We start from the raw sequence: 27192 nt of genomic DNA, 5'->3' as shown, positions 1-27192 counted from the left end.
TAGTGTGTGGTGTTGGATAGTGTGCCGAGTGGTGTGATGCTGGAGTGTAGTGTGTGATAGTGTGGTGCCGGAGGTGCGTGATGCCCGATAGTGTGGTGCCGGATAGTGTGTGGTGCTGGATAGTGTGGTGCCGGAGTGTGTGTGGTGCGGTGCTGGATAGTGTGTGGTGCCGCATGGTGTTGTGCTGGATAGTGTGTTGTGATGGATAGTGTTTGTGTAGATGGACTGTGTATCAATATATTTATATCATGTGAGTCAGAAGACAGACAAAGTGGGTTTTAATGACTTGTAACAAACTGCTGTAGGCCAATTACCTGAGGGTTTTCTCCGTTAAAACCACTTAAATCCTTCGCAGTTAAATCCAAGTAAGTCTTGACAGATTCACACACACTCTGTTACCTGTGGTGTTTCAGGTGCCGATGTTGCCGGACCCAACAACGCCACGCCCTGGGCCAGTGTACATCCCCGAGTTCCGTGAGGTCGACAATTCCTACATCAGCAATGTGTCCGAAAACGCATTGTTTGAGAACACAAAGGCAGGTCTAGACACAGATTCGCCAGACAGTGGACATCGCGAGATGTCGTCTGAGAGTTTGTCTTACAACCTGACCCACACAGAGTCCAACGGCTGGTGCGTGCCCTACGGAAGTGCCGTGCCACCCACCACACTCGCTAACAACATCAATGGCAATCCTTTCAGGAACTCCTTCGCAAACAATTCTGATGACGGAAGGAAGGAGATAAATGAGGACAAGGTGAAGATTATCACGCCCTGTCCTCCGCAGGATGCCAGTGGGAACAGACTGGATCTTAGGGGTGGAACAACACATACTCCAAAAATTGATCCACCACCCAAATTTCGAGACCTACGCGAACCGCACATGGTTCATCCAGTTCGGGGGATCGTGATTCTAATGCCAATATTCCGTCGGACAGTGACTATTATTCAACTTATGCCAGTAGCAACACCAGCACAGTCAAGAGTAGTCATGGCAACCGCTTTGACAACTTCAACGACAACCGTGACGTGCATACAGTCGGGTCGCCACGCCAGAAGCTTGACCTGAAGGTCAACAACCTGAGCAGCAGTCCACAGCGCCCCCTAGGTATGACAGGTCAGAACCGGTGGAGGATGAGGATCAGTTATACCTCCGATGACGCCAGTGATAACTCGGAGGAATCGAACACTCCATCACAGACCGGCCCACGCCGACTGGACACCATGACTCTGGACGAGTTTGAAGCCTTGAGTAGTTAACCCAGTAGAGTCAAGTTTGGACGTCAGTTGTGCTTTTGTTGACCCCCACATGGCCGTGCTGATCCTGGCACCTCCACATGGCCGTGCTGATCCTGGCACCTCCACATGGCCGTGATGATCCTGGCACCTCCACATGGCCGTGCTGATCCTGGCACCTCCACATGGAGGTGCTGATCCTGGCACCTCCACATGGCTGTGCTGATCCTGGCACCTCCACATGGCCGTGCTGATCCTGGCACCTCCACATGGCCGTGCTGATCCTGGCACCTCCACATGGAGGTGCTGATCCTGGTACCTCTTCATCAAGAGTCTTGTCTTCTGCACATGCTCCATGTGGTTGATTCATTCCTGTACGAGTCAGCAGTGTTGGCAGTGTCGACCACACCCAGGCTGCTTGTAGACAGGCAACCATCATATCACGAACCTGAATCACCTCTGTATACCCCTAGTTCCCCTGTATAGCTTGGTCCTCAACTGTTCTCATATGTACATTGTTTCAGAACAGCTTTTTGAGGTTTGTAATCTTTTCAATGAATTGGTCTAATATTTTCTTTTCTGAGAGAAATGTGTTCAGATATCAGCCAATACTCACCGCACAAGACTTTGTGTTGCACTCACCCATATTGTTTAGATTTGTTTTTGTGGCATTTTACACCATAGTGCTCAGTTTGAACTATTTTAGAAAAAAATATAATTTTGCATATACAATTCACCTTTGCATATCACATTTACTGTGTACATTAACTGTGTCAGATGTTGACCTTGTATATAGCACAAACTGACACACATTTGTACAAGAGTGTCACAAAGGATGTTAGCTGTCTGGGCACGCAGTGGTCAATGACAGCATGTATACCCGTGTATACCCATGTACATACGACACATGCTATACCAGCTTATAGCACCTAGTGTTGCAGCATGGGCTATTGTATCTATACTTTACATTTAACTGAAAATCAAAGCACTTTTGGATTGTATGATTTGTAGAATAAGACCTCTGTTGGTGATGTTAAAGAGGTTTGTGTTTATCAACATGTGTTTCCAATGTTTGTCTTTGGTTTGTCATGAATAAGGTGTATGCCGGCACGAGACAGCTCCCCCTAGCTTACACCGGGAGGAGAGTTTGTACACCAGTATTAGCATCTGATACTTTACATTATTAAGCAAACTTACTTGTGTCATTTATAAATAATTTGAAACTTTGACCATCTTCGACATGATATATTAACACTTTAAGTGTCGGAACACGAACGATCAATATTTCATGGATTTGACATATTGATAACTCTTCTGATCAAACTCATGACATCCACATGTCCACTGGGGTAGCGGACGACAGCACATGGATAAATATCTATTTTCTGTATGAAGAATTGAGAAAAAATATGTGAATAAAATTTATTTTTTGTCAAATTTTTAGACAATTCTAGTATTGCCATCTTCAGATGAGAATTGAATGAGAGACATGTTTAGACAAGGACAACATTTCGAGGTACGTACGGTAGCTTGTAACTTTGTTCAGTAAAACCTCAAATGCAGAAGGAAGAAGCATTCTGAGTGCGTATGATGTTCTATAAGCAAATTTTGAATAAATCCACCATTCTGTGTGCACTGTGAAGGTGAATCGGTGTTTCTGAGTTGCAACTTGACAATGGACTCTCGGTGTGACTTTGATTGATTTCCAAGAGAAGCTAACCACATCCAACTATATTTTTCGTGGAGGGGTACAAACAGGAAGTGAGCTTGCTTCTCCTCTGTGGCAACTGAAGAAAGGAAAATGTTTCGGCCAGCAGTTGCTGTGTCCGTCAGGGTCCATCTGATGTCCAGTTCATGTAGCCAAAGTGTTCAAACTGCAACTCAGTCATCTAACACCTGAAATCAGTCCTACAGAAATGAGTGTAACATCAGTCCTACAGAAATGAGTGGATTAATGAAATATGAACTGTATTGTTAACAATCAGAGCTTGTATATCTTGTTGAAATGAAACAATTATGTTAATGGTAATTAATTTATGGCACTTATTTGCAACAATGATATTATATGATAGTGAAAAGTCTTCACATTGTTATATACGACGGTATATATTTGTAATGTATTTATTAGACTGATAATTGTTGGATTAGATTAAAAGCTTGATGAATGTATTTTACTAGCTTTTTGTGTTTGAGATCACTCATCTAGAGGGTGTAGTGTGATATATATATAACAATATGTTTATGTTACTTTACATAACAGGGGTGCTCAACCAATAGTTTATTGTTATTAACACACTATCATACAAAGTTTACTTATTAAGGACAGATATAGACTTACTGTCTGCACTTGTTTTTGTGTGGCACTACAAACTGTATGATGTTGCTATGTACAATGTTTACAACTACAAACTGTATGATGTTGCAATGTACAATGTTGACAACTACAAACTGTATGATGTTGCTATGTACAATGTTGACAACTACATGCTGTATGATGTTGCTATGTACAATGTTGACAACTACAAACTGTATGATGTTGCTATGTACAATGTAGACAACTACAAACTGTATGATGTTGCAATGTACAATGTTGACAACTACAAACTGTATGATGTTACAATGTTGACAACTACATGCTGTATGATGTTTCAATGTACAATGTTGACAACTACAAACTGCATGATGTGGTTTTGTACAATGTTGACAACTACTAACTGTATGATGTTGCAATGTACAATGTTGACAACTACAGGGTGTATGATGTTGCAATGTACAATGTTGACAACTACATGCTGTATGATGTTGCTATATACAATGTAGACAACTACAAACTGTATGATGTTGCTATGTACAATGTTGACAACTACTAACTGTATGCTGTTTCAATGTACAATGTTGACAACTACAAACTGTATGATGTTGCAATGTACAATGTTGACAACTACAAACTGTATGATGTTGCTATGTACAATGTTGACAACTACATGCTGTATGATGTTAATGTGTACAATGTAGACAACTACAAACTGTATGATGTTGCAATGTACAATGTTGACAACTACAAACTGTATGATGTTACAATGTTGACAACTACATGCTGTATGATGTTTCAATGTACAATGTTGACAACTACAAACTGCATGATGTGGTTTTGTACAATGTTGACAACTACTAACTGTATGATGTTGCAATGTACAATGTTGACAACTTCAGGGTGTATGATGTTTCAATGTACAATGTTGACAACTACATGCTGTATGATGTTGCTATATACAATGTAGACAACTACAAACTGTATGATGTTGCTATGTACAATGTTGACAACTACTAACTGTATGCTGTTTCAATGTACAATGTTGACAACTACAAACTGTATGATGTTACAATGTTGACAACTACATGCTGTATGATGTTTCAATGTACAATGTTGACAACTACAAACTGCATGATGTGGTTTTGTACAATGTTGACAACTACTAACTGTATGATGTTGCAATGTACAATGTTGACAACTTCAGGGTGTATGATGTTTCAATGTACAATGTTGACAACTACATGCTGTATGATGTTGCTATATACAATGTAGACAACTACTAACTGTATGATGTTGCAATGTACAATGTTGACAACTTCAGGGTGTATGATGTTTCAATGTACAATGTTGACAACTACATGCTGTATGATGTTGCTATATACAATGTAGACAACTACAAACTGTATGATGTTGCTATGTACAATGTTGACAACTACTAACTGTATGCTGTTTCAATGTACAATGTTGACAACTATAAGCTGTATGATGTTGCTATATATATGTACAATGTTGAAGACTTAGATATGCACCGAGTGAGATATAAACTGTTATCCAGCAGGTGAGAGTATCACATGCTAGTGTAGACGATGACATGTGGCTATTTTTCTACCAACTGTGCTATATCTGTGTATTGTGTGAGGGCAGGTCTGCAATGGTGGACTTGGGACACACAATGTTCCTATGCAACAGGGTTATGAACTCACATTATTATGTTATTGTAACCACAGGCCCTCGTGTCTTTGATTAAATGATTAAAAAAATATTGTTTTTGAGATGACCCCCGACTCGAAATGCTTCGACCACACCCTCGTTTTGTGCGGATATATCGCCACCCATTTGTGTCAAGATCGTTTAGTTGAGTCAAAATCGGGTTTCAATTGACTTGAAGAAATAACAATAAAGAATTGGTAGGTGTCATGAGTGGTGCTCGACAGGTCAATCATCCATGATTATGTTTACATTAAGTTTTAATCGATCGTATGCGATGGTAGCGTAGCGATCGGCAAATCAGTCGGGTAGGGTGCACTGAAGTGTCCGGCCTTGTCATAATGTATTATGCTGTGAAGCATTTCGAGTCTGGGGTCATCTCAAATTTTTGTATATATTTTATAAAATCTTTAATCCTCACAAAGACACGAGGGCCTGTGATTGTAACTGCACTTTCAAGTATTTTCCTTGTGCCAGGCAGAACCCAGGCTTTTAACGATGGAGTGTTTCTCACAAGAAGGTCTTTTATCACATACTAAATGATCAGTTTTAGTCCCTGATCTATGACACAAATGCCACACCCTTTAGTTGATCTGATACATATAGTAAGTACAGACCCAGAGCCTCTTCTTGAAGCATGGCAAGACCCGTGAAGATCTGGGTTACAATTGATCTTCAGTAACCCATGATTGTCATAAGAGGCGACTAATGGGATCGGGTGGTCAGGTTCGCTGACTTGGTTGACACATGTCATCATATCCCAATTGCTTAGATCGATGCTCATGCTGTTGATCACTGGATTGTCTGGTCCAGACTCAATTATTTACAGACCGCCGTCATATATCTGGGATATCGCTGAGTGCGGCGTAAAACTAAACTCACTCAATCACCCACTGAAGCATGGCAACCACTCGGGAGCTTGTCACCTGGTAATTGCCAAGTACTTTGTGGGTTGGGATCACAAAAAATGCACCCACAAATCCAGTTAAGCTGTATGTGCGATTGAAAAAGGGTCTCCTGAAAGTGATTGAAAAAAAGTTGACATTGTACATGAATGAATAATTATCCTGATAGTTCAGCATTGTTTGACTGTTTACGCCAGATATTCCTCACATTATTTGAACAAATAATTAAGACAGCTTGCAAATGTTAACTGACTTAATTCTAATATATAGTTTATGTCAAGGAACTAATTGTGTTAATGTTGTGTCCAACACACAGACTAAAAGAACCATACGTAGATCAATGGTGTTGATGTCAATCACTTGATTGTCTGGTCAGTTATTTGCAGCAAGAGTTTAGCCAAGTACAGTTTTAAACAACAATCAAACAGAAACTTAAACTGAGAGCATCACTGTAAGGAAGGGATGTTCCAGAAACCATGACAGTTTCCCGGGAGACTTAGAGAATGTGCAGTGGATAGTGAAATAACAGTACTGACAGAAGCATTCGTAAAATCTATGTTGAGTACCAAGTGGGGGATAGCAGCTGAACTGTTGTATGGCGGATATCATTGTAACTATTTTGATACTTTGGACTAAACTGACAATGACATAATAGTTCTATAATGAATTGAAGTTTACTTTAATGCACAAAATTTGTTTTAAACACAACATAAATAACAGTTGGTATATTATTATACTTTACTGCGTGAAATACCAGTAGTAACTCGTGAACACTGTTGCAGTGTCACCCCTTCCCAGTACTAGTTACCATTTCCTCAGAATAAGTACCGGTACCTACCAAGTACTAGACACTGAGTACAGGATACTTGCTACACAGAAAATGGTATTTGATAGTTTTTTGGGACCAGGGCCCCAATCCACAAAGCGTTCGTAGCAACAAGTCGTAACTTTACGAACGCTTTGTGGATCGGGGTCCAGATTGATAGGAACCACCAATCAATGATTGTCTGAAAGAAAACCCACTAGTCATGTGACTTCTAAACATAACAGAACCTGATACTGTCCACCATCATCGTCGTCTCGGATGCAAGAATCAATACTGATGTGTGTCAGTTGGTTCTTTGCTTATTGTTAAATTAGACTTTTAGACACAAGAAATGTTAGTTGTAATGGGTTGTTTGTCAAAATTTGTGTGAGAATGGATGAAATAAAGAATAACCATTATATTTTGATAATTGTGATGATTAACATGTATGATTTGATGCCAGTGAGGTCTGGCAAGGACTGGACAATGCCACAGAGATTGCAATGTATCTGAATCAATTACATTGTGATACATCAGCCAGGGGTACATTATGTAAACTGTGTCTGGATATATTGATATGTTAATGTCCATACATTTATTAAGTGTATGAGACTTTGTTACAATGTAGAGTAAGTTACAATTGATACAGGATGTGACACTTTGTTACGATGTAGAGTAAGTTGCGATTGATACAGGATGTGACACTTTGTTACGATGTAGAGTAAGTTACAATTGATACAGGATGTGACACTTTGTTACGATGTAGAGTAAGTTGCGATTGATACAGGATGTAACACTTTGTTAAGATGTAGAGTAAGTTTAAGTGATACAGGATGTGATACTTTGTTACGATGTAGAGTAAGTTACAATTGATACGGGATGTGACACTTTATTACAATGTAGAGTAAGTTGCGATTGATACAGGATGTGACACTTTGTTACGATGTAAAGTAAGTTGCGATTGATAAAGGATGTGACACTTTGTTACGATGTAGAGTAATTTGCGATTGATACAGGATGTGACACTTTGTTACGATGTAGAGTAAGTTGCGATTGATAAAGGATGTGACACTTTGTTACGATGCAGAGTGCCCACACAGAAAGTTGCTATCGAATACAAGATAAACTAGATTGAAGAACAAACAGATGACCTTGGAGTAAGTTGCTATTATGTCAATAAAGATATGAGTGTTACATCCCAGGTGATGTACTTCAAGTGAGTTACGATGAAGTTCTTTACGTGAGGCACAACTTAAATGTTCTGATGAAGGTATTACAAGAAGTTTCACTCAATGTTACAATGAAGGTTGTTGCAAGAGGCCCTGCTCAAAGGTTAGGGTGTAGTACCTCTAGTTCAGATGTATGGCCTGGTGTTACAATACTGAACGTTTCTGTAAGATACGTGAGTCATGATGTGGCACACTGACACCAGATTTACTCACTGACAGAACGTCGTGACACCAGGCCGGTGTGATACACACCATTGACGACAGCCTCATGTACAGAATCATTGTAATATAAGCCCTGTTCATGTTGAATAAAACAAACCAAATAGAACTTTCACAGCTTTGTGTTTTATTTATTTTCTTCTCACGAATAGAAATTTAGTGGGTGGGGAAGTTTGTGCGACTCAGAGTTCTGAAGGTTATGATAGACAAGTTTGTCACATCACACCATTGTGAGACACTAACCATTGAGTACATCACACCATGTGAGATATCCACCATATACCACATCACACCATTGTGAGACACTAACCATTGAGTACATCCCACCATTGTGAGATATCCACCATATACCACATCACACCATTGTGAGACACTAACCATTGAGTACATCACACCATGTGAGATATCCACCATATACCACATCACACCATTGTGAGACACTAACCATTGAGTACATCACACCATGTGAGATATCCACCATATACCACATCACACCATTGTGAGACACTAACCATTGAGTACATCACACCATGTGAGATATCCACCATATACCACATCACACCATTGAGACACTTAACCATTGAGTACATCACACCATGTGAGATATCCACCATATACCACATCACACCATTGTGAGACACTAACCATTGAGTACATCCCACCATTGTGAGATATCCACCATATACCACATGACACCATTGTGAGACACTAACCATTGAGTACATCACACCATGTGAGATATCCACCATATACCACATCACACCATTGAGACACTAACCATTGAGTACATCACACCATATGAGATATCCACCATATACCACATCACACCATTGTGAGACACTAACCATTGAGTACATCACACCATGTGAGATATCCACCATATACCACATGACACCATTGTGAGACACTAACCATTGAGTACATCACACCATTGTGAGATATCCACCATATACCACATCACACCATTGTGAGACACTAACCATTGAGTACATCACACCATGTGAGATATCCACCATATACCACATCACACCATTGTGAGACACTAACCATTGAGTACATCACACCATGTGAGATATCCACCATATACCACATCACACCATTGTGAGACACTAACCATTGAGTACATCACACCATGTGAGATATCCACCATATACCACATCACACCATGGGATATATCCACCATATAACACATCACACCATTGTGAGACACTAACCATTGAGTACATCACACCATGTGAGATATCCACCATATAACACATACATCACCATCACTGTGAGACACTAATCATTTGGTACATCACACCATGTGAGATATCCACCATATAACACATACCATCACTGTGAGACACTAACCATTTGGTACATCACACCATGTGAGATATCCATCATATACCACATCACACCATGTGAGATATCCACCATATACCAAATCACACCATGTGAGATATCCACCTTATACCACATCACACCATTGTGAGATATCCACTATATAGCACATCCCCTTATTTTGAGATAACCATTTAATGCTGATTATATATTTAGATTTCTGTGCCCCGTCACTATGGGCGTTGCTCTCACAGTAGTCTGTCTCACAGTCCCTGAACCACATTAATTTCCCTACTGCCAAGCCCTCTCTGCAGTGCTAAAGCCCTAAAGAAAGCAAGTCTAGATTTCCTCAGCTTCTGAATCTCTGGTCTCCCTAGGGCTCCTTTTCAATATAAATGGGCTTGTTTGTTACTATCAAAATTATATATATTCAGAGACTAAGCCTTAGTCTACTCTCACAGGTACACATGCACTGATACAGATGAACCACCTTTAACTCACTGAGCATTCTAAATTTACTCACTTGCACCACAAGGTGACTCTGTGGCTCAGGGAATAAGTTTATCATGCACAACGCTGATGGCGTTATAACGAGGATTCTAGCACGACATTGTGTGATACTCGATTCTGATTGGCTGGGAGCTCATCAAAACCGAACTTAAATGACAGTTTAAGACCGCTAATTAAAGTGACCGATTCACCGCGTATGAATACAACGAACTCGTTGACCCTATTGTTTGTAAACAAACATGTCGGGCATCGGCAATTTCTATCTCGGCAGCATCTTTGCTGTTTTTTAAAGTAAAAAGCGAATGGTTTGAAGAAGAATTTCTTGACCCTAATCACAGTTAAGAAACTACGAAGCTGGAAAATCCGTCAGCAGCGCAAAAGCGGCAGTATATTCAAACCGGGTCAAGATCTACATGTGTTGACGTCGACAACACACGTCGGTCCACACGTCCTAACCTGACCGCTTCCGTCCCGGCCGTAATGCCCAGTCCTTCCACTTCCACTGTCCATGTATCCCACATACAACGTGGCATGTCAGGTCTTTTCCAAATTGGGAATAGTTGGGTGGCTATCAACAATTATTTCCGTGAATAAAGTTAGCGGCGACTAAACTTAGCGAGTTCACGTCTTGAATTTGGGCGAGTCGATTGTCATACAGTAGGGGAGATCAATAATTCGCTTGAGAAAAATCAAATAATTGTACTTGCACACAGTTTAACTGTATTTTCTTAATTTATGTATGCTACTTGTTACAAATACAAGCATACTGGTTCCTGAAATAAGTATTTATGGTGCTGAAAATGTGTTATATTGTTCATTGTAAACCAAAAGTCACTGTGTTCTTTAATCTGATTGGTTGAAAAACGTGATCAAATGGTATTCGATTCCCGGAAATTCTCTGCGTATTAATACATACAAACATCGCTCACACCAGAGACCATATAATAGATATATATGGTCTCTGCTCACACCATTGTTCTGTTACGTCATCAGCTGTGATGACGTCATTAAATCATATTGTGACGTAAAGTCCGAATGACGTCACAAATGAGCAGTTCCCGATGCTACCATGGGAGACAGCCGAAACGGCCGGCTGATGACATTTCACTGCTGTACCCGTACTCGATGTCAATGAGTACAGACACAAAAGCGTGTGTGGTCCTTTTGGTTTTGACGCCGTCGGTTCCAAATGAATTCCCGTGCTTCAAATACTCAATAACACCCGGAAATTGGCCAACACATGATGTTTATCTCCTAATTACATAACCTGTCCCTCAACGGGACGATTCCAAGCGATTTCCAGGAAAAAGGCCCCTTCGCGCCTTGTGTTCTTGCGCGCCAAACAGTACGTGCTAGAATGAAGATAAAGCTTCTCTGTTTTCAATTTTGCGGTCCTTTATCGTTGATTTAAGACCGCTAAATGTTTAATTTAAAACCTCAACGCGTTCGGTTTTTAAATTACATTTATCGGTCTTAAATTAGGAGATAAACATCATGATGTTTATCGACATTGTAAACACAAAAGTAAACCGAAAGGTCCACACACGTTTTTTGTGTCTGCTCTCATTGACATCGAGTACGGAAATGTCATCAGCCGGCCGTTTCGACTGTCTCCCATGGTAATATCTGGAACTGCTCATTTGTGACGTCATTCGGGCTTTACGTCACAATATGATTTTAATGACGTCATCACAGCTGACGACGTAACAATACAATGGTGTGAGCGATGTTTGTATGTATTAATACGCAGAGAATTTCCGGGAATCAAATACCATTTGATCACGTTTTTCAACCAATCAGATGAAAGAACACAGTGACTTTTGGTTTACAATCAACGATAAAGGACAGCAAAATTGAAAACAGAGTAGCTTTATCTTCTAAGAATGGACACGAGAGTTGATTCGCCAAAGTATCTATTATATGTGGAAACAGACCGCCGAAGACTTGGAACTATTGGAAGGTAAAGCGCACGTTAAATAACAACATTCCAGCTAAGTCTAGTGTGCAAATCGTCTACATGACGTCTACGTGGTCTAGACATGACCAGGAACATCTGATGAATTTGAGATTATGCGGAACAGTAGGATTTCGGAAAGATAACAACATATGGCTGAGTAGCTTCTTTATTACAGTGAGAGCGACGTTTCGGTGTAGATTCTAACACCATTATCAAGCAAGAAATTCAGAATACGTTAAAAATGTAATGTTGCCCAATTTTCCACGTTGTTTCGGTTCGTAGTTGACTATGAACGTCCCGGGCAAAAACATACTATTATGTCTTTCGTCTACTTTATTCTGAATTTATATAAGCTAATATAGCAAGCATGGTGTTTAAAGCGGCGTAAACAACTCTCACTCACGTCATATTCTTCTTTGATATGGAATTAGAGGTTGGAGTACTAACTGTATACAGGTTGGTCTGTCTCACACTAACTGTATACAGGTTGGTCTGTCTCACACTAACTGTATACAGGTTGGTCTGTCTCACACTAACTGTATACAGGTTGGTCTGTCTCACACTAACTGTATACAGGTTGGTCTGTCTCACACTAACTGTATACAGGTTGGTCTGTCTCACACTAACTGTATACAGGTTGGTCTGTCTCACACTAACTGTATACATGCTGGTCTGTCTCACACTAACTGTATACAGGTCGGTCTGTCTCACACTAACTGTATACAGGTTGGTCTGTCTCACAGTAACTGTATACAGGTTGGTCTGTCTCACACTAACTGTATACAGGTCGGTCTGTCTCACACTAACTGTATAGATGCTGGTCTGTCTCACACTAACTGTATAGATGCTGGTCTGTCTCACACTAACTGTATACAGGTTGGTCTGTCTCACACTAACTGTATACAGGTTGGTCTGTCTCACACTAACTGTATACAGGTCGGTCTGTCTCACACTAACTGTATACAGGTTGGTCTGTCTCACACTAACTGTATACAGGTTGGTCTGTCTCACACTAACTGTATACATGCTGGTCTGTCTCACACTAACTGTATACAGGTTGGTCTGTATACAGTAGTGGTGTTCCGATTAATTGAAACAATCGAAGATTGGTCACAGTGACCAAACGACCAAGCAATCGATCACATTTTCTCATAATCGAACATAAACGATTTTGGAACTACTGTTTTAGTCTTTGAAATACTTGACAATGGAACATATCTTAGAAGTTGTCAGGGCCTGGAAACATGTTTATTTCTTAGAAAACTCACTTGTAAACTGAAAAGTCATGACTGAATATTTCACTAAGACTCCAGGAAGTTTATGTTCATGATATATTAATCATCACTTTAAAGTAACAAGTTGCATCATGTTATACTTTTCTGCAGTAACAACCTGGATAGGAAAATCTGAAAAATGACGCAAACCAATTTTTTCCCATGATTGTTCGTTGGTAATGAAGCAGCCATCGATTGTGAGATTTCAACCAATTCCCAACACTATAAAAAAAACAGGTTGGTCTGTTTCACAGTCCCTGAACCGCTTTGTTTCCCGGTCCGCTCATCCCTCCCTGCAATGCTAAAGCCCAACATGAAGCAAGTCTAGATTTTCTCAGGTTCCCAATTTCCCATCTCACTGGGGCTTTTTTCAATTTAAAAGGAATTGTTTGTTGCTTATCAAAATTATATATATTCAGAGACTAAGCGTCAGTCGTTATACGAGGCGTATGTATGAGGACGTGTTTCTACATACTGTTGACTGGGGTATGTGTACAATGCAGCGGAGAAACATGTCAAGTACTCAGTGACTGTCAAGGCCTTACAGGGGAATCCAGTAGTACAAACCCAGTAATGAAGGTAAGTTACGAGGTTAGAACTAACGTGGAACCGCCTCTCCTACGTGTAATAAAGAAGTTCATCCGTACTCAGGTCATACTGTCGGGCCCTTTGATCTGGTCACAGTCACCATGTTCAAATTCAGTTTAATACCCAGCGTCTCATGAAAACCACCGTTCACAAAACAGATCAGGAGAACCAATGCATTGCTACGTAACCAAATCACGTAACAGGGCTAGATCGCTTTTTCAGAAAACCTCTGTTAAAAATTCTCATTCAGAGCATAAACAAAATCAGAAACAACAAATCAGTGACAAAAAAAAAAAAAAAAAAAACATGCGTCGGCCGGGAATCGAACCCGGATCGACTGCTTGGAAGGCAACCATGCTAACCTTTACACCACCGACGCTCTGGTGATGATGTCGGTTTATATTTAAAGTTATAAGCTACATAATTTGAAACAACACAGACTGCGTTGGCAACAGATAAGCTGTAACCCTCTAAGTCGCACCTAACTCTCAATCATGCTATTACGGAAGTACATCCACACTCTTGTTAAATTTCCGCTTGCGTCGCGAGATATACGATAACCACCTTATCGACACATATTCTTACAGTGAATCTGATTGGTCGCTTATTGTAGTTCAACCAATCAAAGTGTTTGTTGTATTTACTCGGTCCTCTGAAAGCTCATCTCAACTTCAGTGGAGAAGTGGATGTTGTTAACAAAGTGGCAGGTGCCAAAACAACAGGGATATTCTCATCCAGAATAATTGGATTTCTTAGTCTGATTGTGGTAAATGACGCGACGTTCACATTACTCCATGGAATGTCGGTGATATCGATCATATGATCTGTTAGCCCACGTGTCTCATAGGATTTAACCGTTCGGCTGACAAGCGGTTAATAGTGTTTTATCACTAATATCAGGCATATTGAGTAATGAAAATACCTGGTGGCATTTCAAGAAAGTTTAACTTTAATACACAGATTATTACTTTGTAATGATAGTCAGAACAAAGGTACACAATTTCGCAGGGCAAGTTTACAAGGAATATGTGCATCACTGGTACATGTTCAAATCCATAAGACAAATGATATTTTGACATGTTAGATTTTCAAACTGGAGTTAAATTCCCAAGTCATGTATGTAACAAATTTGTTTTTCTTTGTTGTTTGATGCCACACTCAGCAATATTTCAGCTGCATGAGGGCTGTCTGGAAATAGTCAAGGTCCAAACAATCCAGTGATTGACGCCATGAGCATCCGTCTCCACTACAAGGAGACAAAGACATGCATTGACCGAGTCAGCAGTTCTGACCACCCAACCCTGATAGTTCCCTCCTACGGTGTCCTCCCATTACGCAGACAGCCAGTTCGCAGACACCTTAAAACAACAACATTTACGGTTCAGTGAACAGATTATCTACTACCTGTTACCTACACCTTATAATGGAATAGTCCAAATAAAAACACAGGAACAAACTGAAGCTATATTATTTATTTTGAAAAATGGACGAAAAGAATTTTGAATTTTTATTATGTTTTGCGCACAATATTAAGATATGATGAGTGCACTTAATTACGATTTATTAAGAATAAATATTTAAAATGTGACACATCATGTCAATGTGGCCATGGATGTGAGAATGTTTTTCATTACTTCCTTGAATGTCCATTGTATACTACTCAAAGACATAAACTGTTACAATCTTTAGAAAGTATTAATCGTATCTTACATGGCAATGCAGGTCAGAATGCAAATCAGAATGTTTTCAAATATGCACATATTTTTTTATCTCTCCAACAAAATGTTTTCTCAGTTAACTTCTGTTGTACATATGCTATTATTGGGAGGGGGCTTTTCTATCAATAAACACAATCAAAGCTCTCAGTGACAAACCTGTTTTTATATTCGATAGTAATTGATAGTAAAATCAATTTTGAGAAGAGAAATAATTTATCATTTAATCACAACAAAGTTCTATTTACCCACAATCAAACTTCTCAGTAACGAACCTGTTTCAGGCTCATCCTGCTCTACTCACAAGCCAGTGGACTGTTCTATTATACCCGTAGGTGTTACCCTAATTCACCTTCTAGTTCAGTGTCTGTCAATTGGGTGTCTGTCAAATGGGTGTCTGTCAAATGGGAGATAACCCCTCCTATGACAATAGGCATCTTGTCCTAAGAACCAATTAATTCTCACGTAGATCTTCATTGTGACAAATGACAAATAGATAATTTTATTATTTAATCGAAGTAATCTTTGCTTCATTGACAAGACCAATAAAAAGGAAATGGTTTTATGGATTGTTTTCAATATTACATTAAATACAGCTTCCAAAATGTGTAAAGATACATTTGGATCCAGAAAGTGTGAACTTACAAATTTTGAACAAAATAGCGATTCTTTTCTCTGTTTGCAAAGGGCACTCAGTTAAGAATCTTAGATACATCTCTGACATCTGCCACTTATTTTGACACTGAAGTAACAATCAATGCCCTAGAGTGTGAACAAGATTGAAATCATGGAGACTTAATATATACAATGTTAAAACAAACCAGTGCTGAGAAATATACTACAGATATTTTGCTGACCTGGCTGAAAATCAAGGACTCTATGTCTGGACTAATGAAGCTGAAACTTCATGTTGGTTCCTCCAACAGTAACATCTCAATGTGCTCAAGAGCATTACTTTCAATTACTTATGTTTATTTATTTCAATCGAAAGACACTTTCAGGGGTTCTTGATGCTCTTTTCAAAATTTGAAATTTGAAAACCTTTATTATCTCAAACACAAAGATATTTTGACACTGAGCGCAATGCAATAAGGTAAAACTAAACCTCTTCCCTTCTTTATGGGTGCTTTTAGCAGTTTTGTACAAGCCTCCTCTTGGAAGTCATCTTGTATGTTGAATTAATTGTGCAAATATGTTTTCCATTTGAGGATTTTGCTGATATTTTCTGTGGAGTTGGGTCCCTGGGACCCATTACACAAAGCAGTCAGAGCACTACGACTATCGAAGTCTGTGTTATAGTATGGGAGCTACGATCATCTTAGTGTGTAACATATACTCTCATGGAAACGTATGAGAACAAGTGAAACCACATATGTTCATATATTTATTCCCAGATTTTCACCCCCAGTGCTTTACAAAGACGGATAAGAATTTATTATATACCCATGTAAACTTAGGGTCGTAATACAGGGGTGCAATACGGATGACGTGGTTAAATTCCGTATTGCACCCCAGATTCTGTATTGAACCCCTGCCGGTTCTGCTTTCTTATTTTATTAAGTAACAGATTCATGCCAGATAAGTATATAACTGTTGCATTTGGATGTTTTGTATTGAACTCGAAGATGTCATGGGAGCAGAGAAATGAGTTGTTTCTCTGCTCCCATGACATCTTCGAGTTCAATACAAAATTTCCAAATGCACTAGTATGACGTTCTATACATATATTGTTGTTTGTACTTGCATGTATTTTGTTGTTTGTTTGCAGCAGTATATAACTGGTGTTCTGTTCCAGGTTGGCGTCGGTGTGTACTGTATGCCTGGACTTGTGGGTGTTGTCTGTCGCGCTGTCAGCACCATGGCCGAGTCCTATCTCGCTGGATCCGCCTCCATGGCGTTTGTGACTGTACCCAATATGGATGTCGCCAAGAAGCTTGCCCAGTAGGTAGTTTCACCATGTGGGTTGGTTGTTTGATGCCACTCAGCAATGTGTAATGGTGGTCTGTGAAGTGTGGGCCAGTAGGTAGTGTTACCATGTTGGTTGGTTGGTTGGTTGATGCCACTCAGCAATGTGTAATGGTGGTCTGTGAAGTGTGGCCCAGTAGGTAGTGTTACCATGTTGGTTGTTTGTTTGATGCCACTCAGCAGTGTGTAATGGTGGTCTGTGAAGTGTGGGCCAGTAGGTAGTGTTACCATGTGGGTTGGTTGTTTGATGCCACTCAGCAATGTGTAATGGTGGCCTGTGAAGTGTGGGCCAGTAGGTAGTGTTACCATGTGGGTTGGTTGTTTGATGCCACTCAGCAATGTGTAATGGTGGTATGTGAAGTGTGGCCCAGTAGGTAGTGTTACCATGTTGGTTGGTTGGTTGTTTGATGCCACTCAGCAATGTGTAATGGTGGTCTGTGAAGTGTGGGCCAGTAGGTAGTGTTACCATGTGGGTTGGTTGTTTGATGCCACTCAGCAATGTGTAATGGTGGTCTGTGAAGTGTGGCCCAGTAGGTAGTGTTACCATGTTGGTTGGTTGGTTGTTTGATGCCACTCAGCAATGTGTAATGGTGGTCTGTGAAGTGTGGGCCAGTAGGTAGTGTTACCATGTGGGTTGGTTGTTTGATGCCACTCAGCAATGTGTAATGGTGGTCTGTGAAGTGTGGGCCAGTAGGTAGTGTTACCATGTTGGTGGGTTGGTTGTTTGATGCCACTCAGCAATGTGTAATGGTGGTCTGTGAAGTGTGGGCCAGTAGGTAGTGTTACCATGTGGGTTGGTTGTTTGATGCCACTCAGCAATGTGTAATGGTGGTCTGTGAAGTGTTGCCCAGTAGGTAGTGTTACCATGTGGGTTGGTTGTTTGATGCCACTCAGCAATGTGTAATGGTGGTCTGCGAAGTGTTGCCCAGTAGGTAGTGTTACCATGTGGGTTGGTTGTTTGATGCCACTACAGCAATGTGTAATGGCGGTCTGTGAAGTGTGGGCCAGTAGGTAGTGTTACCATGTTGGTTGTTTGATGCCACTCAGCAATGTGTAATGGTGGTCTGTGAAGTGTGGCCCAGTAGGTAGTGTTACCATGTGGGTTGTTTGTTTGATGCCACTCAGCAATGTGTAATGGCGGTCTGTGAAGTGTGGGCCAGTAGGTAGTGTTACCATGTGGGTTGGTTCTTTGATGCCACTCAGCAATGTGTAATGGTGGTCTGTGAAGTGTGGGCCAGTAGGTAGTGTTACCATGTGGGTTGGTTGTTTGATGCCACTCAGCAATGTGAAGTGGTGGTCTGTGAAGTGTGGCCTAGTAGGTAGTGTTACCATGTTGTTTGTTTAATGCCACTCAGCAATGTGTAGTGGTGGTCTGTGAAGTGTGGCCCAGTAGGTAGTGTTACCATGTGGGTTGGTTGTTTAATGCCACTCAGCAATGTGTGATGGTGGTCTGTGAAGTGTGGCCCAGTAGGTAGTGTTACCATGTGGGTGGGTTGGTTGTTTGATGCCACTGAGCAATGTGTGGTGGTGGTCTGTGAAGTGTGGCCCAGTAGGTAGTGTTACCATGTGGGTTGGTTGGTTGTTTGATGCCACTGAGCAATGTGTAATGGTGGTCTGTGAAGTGTGGCCCAGTAGGTAGTGTTACCATGTGGGTTGGTTGTTTAATGCCACTCAGCAATGTGTAATGGTGGTCTGTGAAGTGTGGCCCAGTAGGTAGTGTTACCATGTGGGTGGGTTGGTTGTTTGATGCCACTGAGCAATGTGTGGTGGTGGTCTGTGAAGTGTGGCCCAGTAGGTAGTGTTACCATGTGGGTTGGTTGGTTGTTTGATGCCACTGAGCAATGTGTAATGGTGGTCTGTGAAGTGTGGCCCAGTAGGTAGTGTTACCATGTGGGTTGGTTGGTTGTTTAATGCCACTCAGCAATGTGTAATGGTGGTGGCCTAGTATGTAGTGTTGCCATGTTGGTTGGTTGGTTGTTTGATGCCACTCAGCAATGTCTGTGTTTCAGATAGCACTGATTGTCTATCATACTTTCAACCATTGGTTTGCCTGGTTTCCATGACATGCTTACTATCTAATGAATATATATTTCACTTTATATTGCTGTTATCAAATGGACAAAAGGTCATATTATATAAATGTCATAAAGCAGTTATAGTTTTATTATGCACTTGATATAATGCCACATTATATAGCTGTTATCAAATGGTCATATGCCATGTTATATTTATGTTATGAAATGGTCATATGCCATGTTATATATATGTTATCAAATAGTTATATGTCATTATATTGGGGCAATGGGGTAGCCTAGTGGTTAAAGTGTTCACTCGTCACGCCGAAGACCTGGGTTCGATTCCCCACTTGGGCACAATGTGTGAAGCCCATTTGTGGTGTCCCCCGCCGTGATATTGCTGGAATGTTGCTAAAAACGGCTTAACCATACTCACTCACTCATGTTATATTGCTGTTATCAAACAATTAAGGTGCCACATTATATAGGTGTCATATTGCAGTCTACTAAGCTTATTGAGACGTTGGGGTAGCTTAGTGGTGAAGGTGTTCACTCGTCACGTCAAAGACCTGTGTTCAGTTCCCCACAGTACTGTGTGTGAAGCCCATTTCTGGTGTCCTCTTGCCAGATATTGCTGGAATATGTCTAAAAGCGGTGTAAAGCCATACTCACTCACTCACTAATCGTGTCTCTTTGAACTCCATGTTTCAGTGGCATCGTGAAGCAGAGGCTGGCTGCATGTGTGAACATCCTCCCTGGCATCACCTCCGTGTAAGTGTCGCATGTCGCACTCTTCCGTACACCTTCAGCCAGGGGTTGTGGGGTGGGTCAAACATTGGATTAGATAGGGACTGGGTGGAGATTAGTGTTGGGAATTGGTTAAAATCTCATAATTGATGATTGGTTCATTACTACCGATCAATCATCGAAAATAATTGGTTAGCGTCATTTATGAAATTTGTTAATGCACATAAATATAAGGAAAAAAACCATGTAGTTCTTTTGGGTTTTTGGCAATTTTCATATCTTTAAAGGATGACTAGTATGTTAGAAACATAAATTTTTTGGAATCTTTAAGATAAATTCAATCATGACTTGAAACGAGCTTGTAGTGCTTTAAAAATATAACAGACAAAACCAACCATGTGAAAAATATTGTTAATGAAAACAAGTGTTCCAGAATTGTTTGTGTTCCATTATGAGAAATTATGATCGATTGCTTGGTCGTTTAGTCACTACGACCAATCTTCGATTATTTCAATTAATCGGACCACCACTAGTGGAGATAGGTATAGGGGTGTAAGACCAATATATCTGACAATCAGACAACAATGTATTGGAAGAGTACTAGGGGTTTCAAAGGTATGATTTGGTCAGGACATGTATTTTACAAAGCTGACCATTAGTATCTGCATGAAATCAGGTGGCCGACACCAGTCAGGTGTGCTGTGATGTGTGACTGAACTACTCTTAGAACTGGGCATAAACTTAACTCACTCACTCACACTGTTCTGCTACAGGTATGAGTGGGAAGACAAAGTGGAAGAAGATCCGGAACTACTGTTGGTATGGCAACCACCTCCTCCTCAGTATCAATTGTTGCTATAAGAACAAACTATTTACTCTTCTGGAGAGAAAACGGAATATACCCTCAGTAGATATTAAAAGGAAGTTCCAATACTGTTTGAAACAAATTCTTACCTCCTCCCTACCAGCGAATGTCCAATGGTAATATTTACATTGACTTTCTTGATCAAAAGTGGCAAAAGAGGTTTATGAGATCTGTGTTTTGTGGGTGACTGTACTTTCAGTTTTCATGGCAAGGATTCTGGTAATGTCTGACTTGCAGTATATGTTTCAGAGTTATTCACAGTCGCCATAGTGACATGTTGTATGTTGTTTCAGATGATCAAGACTCAGTCATCTAAGGTAGATGAACTGTCAGCATATGTCAGGTAGGTCCCTACAGAAAGCCACTGTGGAGTTCCACAAGGTTCAATATTCAAAGGTACAGATAAGCTGCGTATCCGTGTAAATTACGCAAATAATAATGTGAAAACTCAATTCCTATTAAGTCTATTGCATACAAGTACGCTTAAATTTTTGTAAATACTCAATAAATTTGATCTTGCATGCATACACACAAAAATAGATAAAATAACTGAGGTATATTGAGAGGTTCTATTTCAGCACCTGAACTGGCAACTTGCAGTCTTTCTTATCGTTTCCCATATAACAGATCAAATATGAATAACAAACACGTAAACCAACATTTAAACTTTAATATATTTTTACAATTAATGGAAAATGGCAAAATACCAAATTGGATTTGAGTGAGGTGGGTACAATTTATTTGGTTACTCAAAGGAAAATTAGGATACCCAATTGAGATGAACACAAACGAGAACATAACTCAATCACACAAGAAGTTATCTGTAGCTCTGAATATTAGGCCCTATCTTGTTAACACTGTATACTCAATCGCTCAGCATGGTCTAAATCAACATCAGCATGCTGATGATAGTCAGATACACATAAGATTCAGAGTGGGAATGCAGATACAAGTGTGATCAGGCCAAATAAGAAAAATGTAGTGGTTCCGATTACACCTCTTTGAAATATAGGGTAGGTAGGTAGGAAGGATTGTTTTACAATTTTTTAGAAGTAAAGTACAAACTAATAACATATATCAATGTGTAATTGTTTATTCAATCAAGCTTGCAGCCATCATGTCGACTTTCTCTATCACAGTGACAGATGTCCGTCGGTGAAGGGGAAAAAACAGTGGTATCTGAAAGCTTATTTTATTAATACCGCTTAAAAAAGATAGGGTCGGCACCAGAATTCGAGGGTCGGTTGGGTAATCGGAACAACAACATTTTTTTTCAAGGTAGAACAATGTTGCATTGACATCAAGCAATGGATGTTGTGTCATCTACTATAGCTCAATCAGGACAAGACAGAGTTCATGGAAATAGGCACAAAAAACCCCAACTCCAACAAGCATAGGACTGTGAATGATACGTTATAGAAATTGATAAATTATTAATTATTACATCCACCGTCAGTGGGTTGTCATGTGGCCGGTGTAGTGATGTCCCCTTGACCAACAAGGTTCAACAACTCATCAGTTACAATGATTGACAGTTACTGGTAAATCAACTTTTAAGCCAGGTGCACTATCAATATTCAACAAAATGAATGTTTTCATTTGGTTATTGAATGATTAACAGACCAGGCCAGAAATACTTCCCCAAAGATGAAATATAGTTCCACACTTTTTATTTTGTGTTGGTGGATCAGTACATTCTGTTGGTCTCCCATTGCTGTTTCCAAGACAGAGCTGGTTCCCAGCAGACCCGTGAAGGTCCGGGTTAGAATATTGATCTTCAGTATTGATATTGATGCTTGTCGTAAGAGGCGACTAACAGGATCGGGTGGTCAGGCTCACTGACTTGGTTGACACATGTCATCGGTTCCCAATTGCACAGATCAATGCTCATGCTGTTGATCATGGGATTATCTGGTCCAGACTCGATTATTTACAGACCGCCGCCATACAGCTGGAATATTGCTGAGTGCGGCATAAAACTAAACTCACTCACTTGGTTCCTAGTACCTTCTGCTGGTGTCTCCACCAAGGTTCCAGATACCTTGTATCACTAACATTATCCCTGTGGGGCTGAAGAGTCACATTGTGTTTCCTGACTGAATAGACCGTACCATCAGTCACTTTATATCCCCTTCTTCACCTTGGCCAAGCTTGATAAGTTCACCATGCTTTGTGGACATGAGCTGAAACAGAATGCAGGCCGTGTTATTGTGTTGATCGTGAGACCGAGAATCGTGGTTGTTGTTCCAGATCTAACCACCCATATGACTGTGCGGAGGTGATATCTTCAAAGGTAGGTATCCCCTTCTCTCGTGCAGTGTACATTCCAGTTGGAACCCTTGGTAAGGCCAAGTGATCAGGGGATCACAAGGGTGTTTTAGTTTTTAAAAGGGGAACTTTACATTCCCAGTGCTCCTAGTGTTGGGAATTGGTTAAAATCTCATAATTGATGATTGGTTCTATACAACCGATCAATCATCGAAAATAACTGGTTAGTTTCATTTATGAAATTGTCCTGGTTATTTTTGTTTGCACAAAAACATAAAGAAAAAACATGTAGTTCTTTGGTTTTATTTTTGTGTGCAAATTTCACATCTTTAAAGGGTGACTTGTATGTTAGTAACACAAATTTCTTGGGGTCTTGAAGATAAATTCAATCATGAATTGGAACGAGCTTGTTTTCGTGAAACGTAACAGACAAAACCAGCCTTGTGAAAAATATTCTTAATGCAAAAAGTGTTTCAGAATTGTTTGTGTTCGATTATGAGAAAACATGATCGACTGCTTGGTGGTTTAGTCACTGCTACCAATCTTCGATTATTTCAATTAATCGGACCACCACTAGTGCTACCATATCTGAAAAATGAGTGTAATGTGGGAGACACACACTAAAGGAGCTCACTTCTCTATTCCTCTGTAACATGAGGAAGTGGAGGGGCGGATCCAGGATTTTGTAGAAGTGTGTGTGTGTGTGTGTGTGTGTGTGTGTGTGTGTGTGCGTGCGTGTGCGTGCATGCGTGCGTGCACGTGAGCACACACATATCATGAGGGAAATGCTCCTTAAGGAAACACTGAAGTGAAGCAGTTTCATAAATATATTTATTGAAATAACAATAGATCACACAGGTCATTGTGTGAGAAGTTCTGTATTTGAAACCATGTGTCCAGTTGACACGCTGGTGATAATTATAGCTTATAACATTACTGAAAACATGTGGCAATGCTGGCCCCTGGAATGAACACTGGTACAGTTTTCTTTGAATAAACCATTGTTACAGGAGGTTCATTTCTCATATTTATGAAAGTAAAGGTAATGTTTAGTTACGGCTTTCATCCTTTAGCTGTGTTCCAAGTTCAGACTTTATGTTAAACTGTGACTATAGTCCGTTTGATTTCATTTGAGACCGATGAATTGCTCACTGACACCAAATCTAATACATGCAACAAAATCACGCTTTGCATAGTCACATGAAATCGATAGACCAACTCTGATGATTTGTCTCATAATGTTGGACACTTGAATAAAAAAGTTGTTTAACAAACGATCATTATTTTGTTGCCACTTTTTGTGCTATTTCTTACAAGGCCAGCCAGGTGTGCAAGTTGTACATGTGAAATTGAAATTTCACTGCACACGCTTGTTGATTACCTGGCTGTTCCACCAGCAAGTGGTCCTCCCTCGTAAGAAATAGCAAAAAGTGACAACAAAATAATGAGCGTTTGTTAAACAAATTTTTTATTCGAGTGTCCAAAATTAGGAGCCAAATCATCAGGAGTTGGTCTGTCAGTTTCATGGGACTGTGCAAAATTTAGTTTTGTTAAATCATTAGATAATGTGTTAGTGAGCAATTCATCAGTCTCAAATGATATCAAACGGACTGTACACTGGCATGTCTGTCTGAAGAACATTTTGTAGGAACATGATGTAGCTATTACAAGGAGCATGTGGTGTGTCTGTGTAGCTATGTCAGGGAACATGGACAATATGGTGTGCCTGTTGTAGGTAACATGTACAGTGTTTCAAATGGAGCACATATTTGCTTTTATCAGATTGACAATGGCAACCCTCCATATCTGAAGTGGATCGCGGACACAGTTCAGAAGATCCCGGTGGAGGAAAAGAAAGACAGCTGAACAACCTTAAGGCTAATCTCTCACTAAGAGTCAGAAGAGAGAAGTTAAAGTGGATGGATGTTTTTGTCCTCTGTGCAATCACTTTCACATTTCCTGTTGGATCCAGATCGATATATTGGGAGCTGCTTTCCCGGCGAGTTCTGTCACCTTCATACCATGTGCTTTGACAACAGCAGTACAGGTCGTCATCAGTCTTGTCATGCTGTACAGCTTCTCATGAGGTGGTGTTAGGAAATACAAGACGTTCATGGATGTTTGGAATGTCATGTAGTTTGGGATATTTCAGACTGCATGTAAGCTAGCACTCTTGGCAAGGACTGGGCAAAGGTAGTTAGTTATTTTAATAATGATCAAGCCAAATCAGCATTGGGAACACCTGTAATGGGTTTGACATATTGTATCCATGGGTAGTGAAATCTGGGAATTAGGGACTGTTCATAATTCATGGCTAGAGGGGGTGATGATGATTTTTATGGAGAAGCATGTACAATGTGAATGACCCCCACTAAAATTTATGTACAAAGTAAGTGACACCCCCCCCTGCATGTCATGTACAAAGTCAATGACCCTGCCTCCCCCTTTCCATATTTTTAAAGCATAATTTTTAAATATCTTTATGTACAAAATTGCTGACCACCCCTTGAAACGTGTACAAAATTGATGACCTCCCCAGAACAAAATGGGTGATCCCCCTTAAAATCATCATCACCCCCACATAGCCATAAATTATGAACGGTCCCTTAGGAGGGAGAAAGACACAAGTATTATTGATTGTTTTGTTACATGAAAGTTTTGTTGCATGGAGGCTGTGATGGCTGCACAGTGTTGTGTCCTCTGTCAGTCCTGTAGTGTGAGGTTGATGGTTTTGTTATGGTATGCCTTACCTTGATACAATAACATCACAAAACCAAACTGTTTAAGGAATCACATTTTGCATTTTTTTGTGTTCACTATTATGGATTATAATATTTATCACATAACGGTTAGCTCCGGACTGTGGTTGCTTCTCATGTCAGTGGGGTGGTGGTGTAGCCTAGTGGTTAAAGCATTCGTTCGTCACGCCCCAAATCACTGTTCGATTCCCCACATGGGTACAATGTGTGAAGCCCATATTGCTGGAATATTGCTAAAAGCAGCGTAAAACCAAACTCACTCACTCTCATGTCAGTGTGTCAGTTTGTATACATGAGAGTGATGTGAGGGAAGAGTATGTCTTCATCTTGTTGACGAGGGCTGATGGTAGGAAGAAGCGATGGTCTCCTGCCTTACGCAAGTACACAGGCAGTTGTATTTCCTGCAGAGGGGGGGTGGGGTAGCCTAGTGGTTAAAGGCGTTCGCTCGTCACGCCAAAGATCGGGTTCGATTCCCCACATGGGTACAATGTGTTAAGCCCATTTCTGGTGTCCCCCGCCGTGATATTGCTGGAATATTGCTAAAAGCGGCGTAAAACCAAACTCACTCACTCACTCCTGCAGAGGCACCCAGGGGCGTAGCTACCAATATTAAAAAAAAGGCCGGGCTTACACATGGTTGTGCTAAAAATGTGGGCAAGCCCTCAATACTACGTTTTGCAACCTATGGGGCTTACACGAAAACATTGGCTTGTGCAGAGGCACCTCATAACTCTTAGCTTTGATGGTGTATTTTGACACATAATTACATTAAACTGTAACAGAAAAACTG

The 27192-nt window shown here is 40.4% G+C and overlaps 2 protein-coding genes and 1 non-coding gene across 3 annotated transcripts in view; 2 read left to right on the top strand and 1 right to left on the bottom strand.

Moving 5' to 3' along the window:
- Window positions 1–2671, top strand: part of LOC124267394 (carboxyl-terminal PDZ ligand of neuronal nitric oxide synthase protein-like) — a 204674-nt gene extending 202003 nt beyond the window's left edge. The window contains exon 10 of the mRNA XM_046702302.1: window positions 414–2671. Within this exon, the coding sequence (XP_046558258.1) occupies window positions 414–1067 (654 nt within the window). The 3' untranslated portion in view covers window positions 1068–2671. The remainder of the gene's footprint in view (window positions 1–413) is intronic.
- Window positions 2672–14375: 11704 nt separating this feature from the next.
- Window positions 14376–14447, bottom strand: Trnag-ucc. Its single transcript has one exon. It is a non-coding gene; the product is annotated as a tRNA-Gly (tRNA).
- A 270-nt stretch (window positions 14448–14717) lies between these two features.
- LOC124267390 (protein CutA homolog) lies at window positions 14718–26025 on the top strand. Its single transcript, XM_046702301.1, has 7 exons — window positions 14718–14834; window positions 17579–17724; window positions 20475–20534; window positions 21284–21329; window positions 21669–21718; window positions 23626–23668; window positions 25426–26025. The coding sequence occupies exons 2-7, from the start codon at window positions 17600–17602 to the stop codon at window positions 25507–25509; spliced, it is 408 nt and encodes a 135-aa protein (XP_046558257.1). The 5' UTR covers window positions 14718–14834; window positions 17579–17599; the 3' UTR covers window positions 25510–26025.
- The last annotated feature ends 1167 nt before the right edge of the window (window positions 26026–27192 follow it).

Source organism: Haliotis rubra, unplaced genomic scaffold, assembly GCF_003918875.1.
Source record: "Haliotis rubra isolate DU_JTF1 unplaced genomic scaffold, ASM391887v1 Scf131, whole genome shotgun sequence".
Classification (NCBI taxonomy): domain Eukaryota; kingdom Metazoa; phylum Mollusca; class Gastropoda; order Lepetellida; family Haliotidae; genus Haliotis; species Haliotis rubra.
Note: the sequence above shows the minus strand (reverse complement) of the source record. Positions and strands in the feature narration are given on the sequence as shown.

Excerpts from the sequence above, each read along its gene's own strand:
- LOC124267390 (XM_046702301.1), top strand. The coding sequence starts at position 17,600 with ATGCCTGGACTTGTGGGTGTTGTCTGTCGCGCTGTCAGCACCATGGCC. Across the intron at positions 21,330-21,668 it reads AAGATCCGGAACTACTGTTG|ATGATCAAGACTCAGTCATC; the intron begins GTATGGCAACCA and ends ATGTTGTTTCAG. Across the intron at positions 23,669-25,425 it reads CGGAGGTGATATCTTCAAAG|ATTGACAATGGCAACCCTCC; the intron begins GTAGGTATCCCC and ends TGCTTTTATCAG.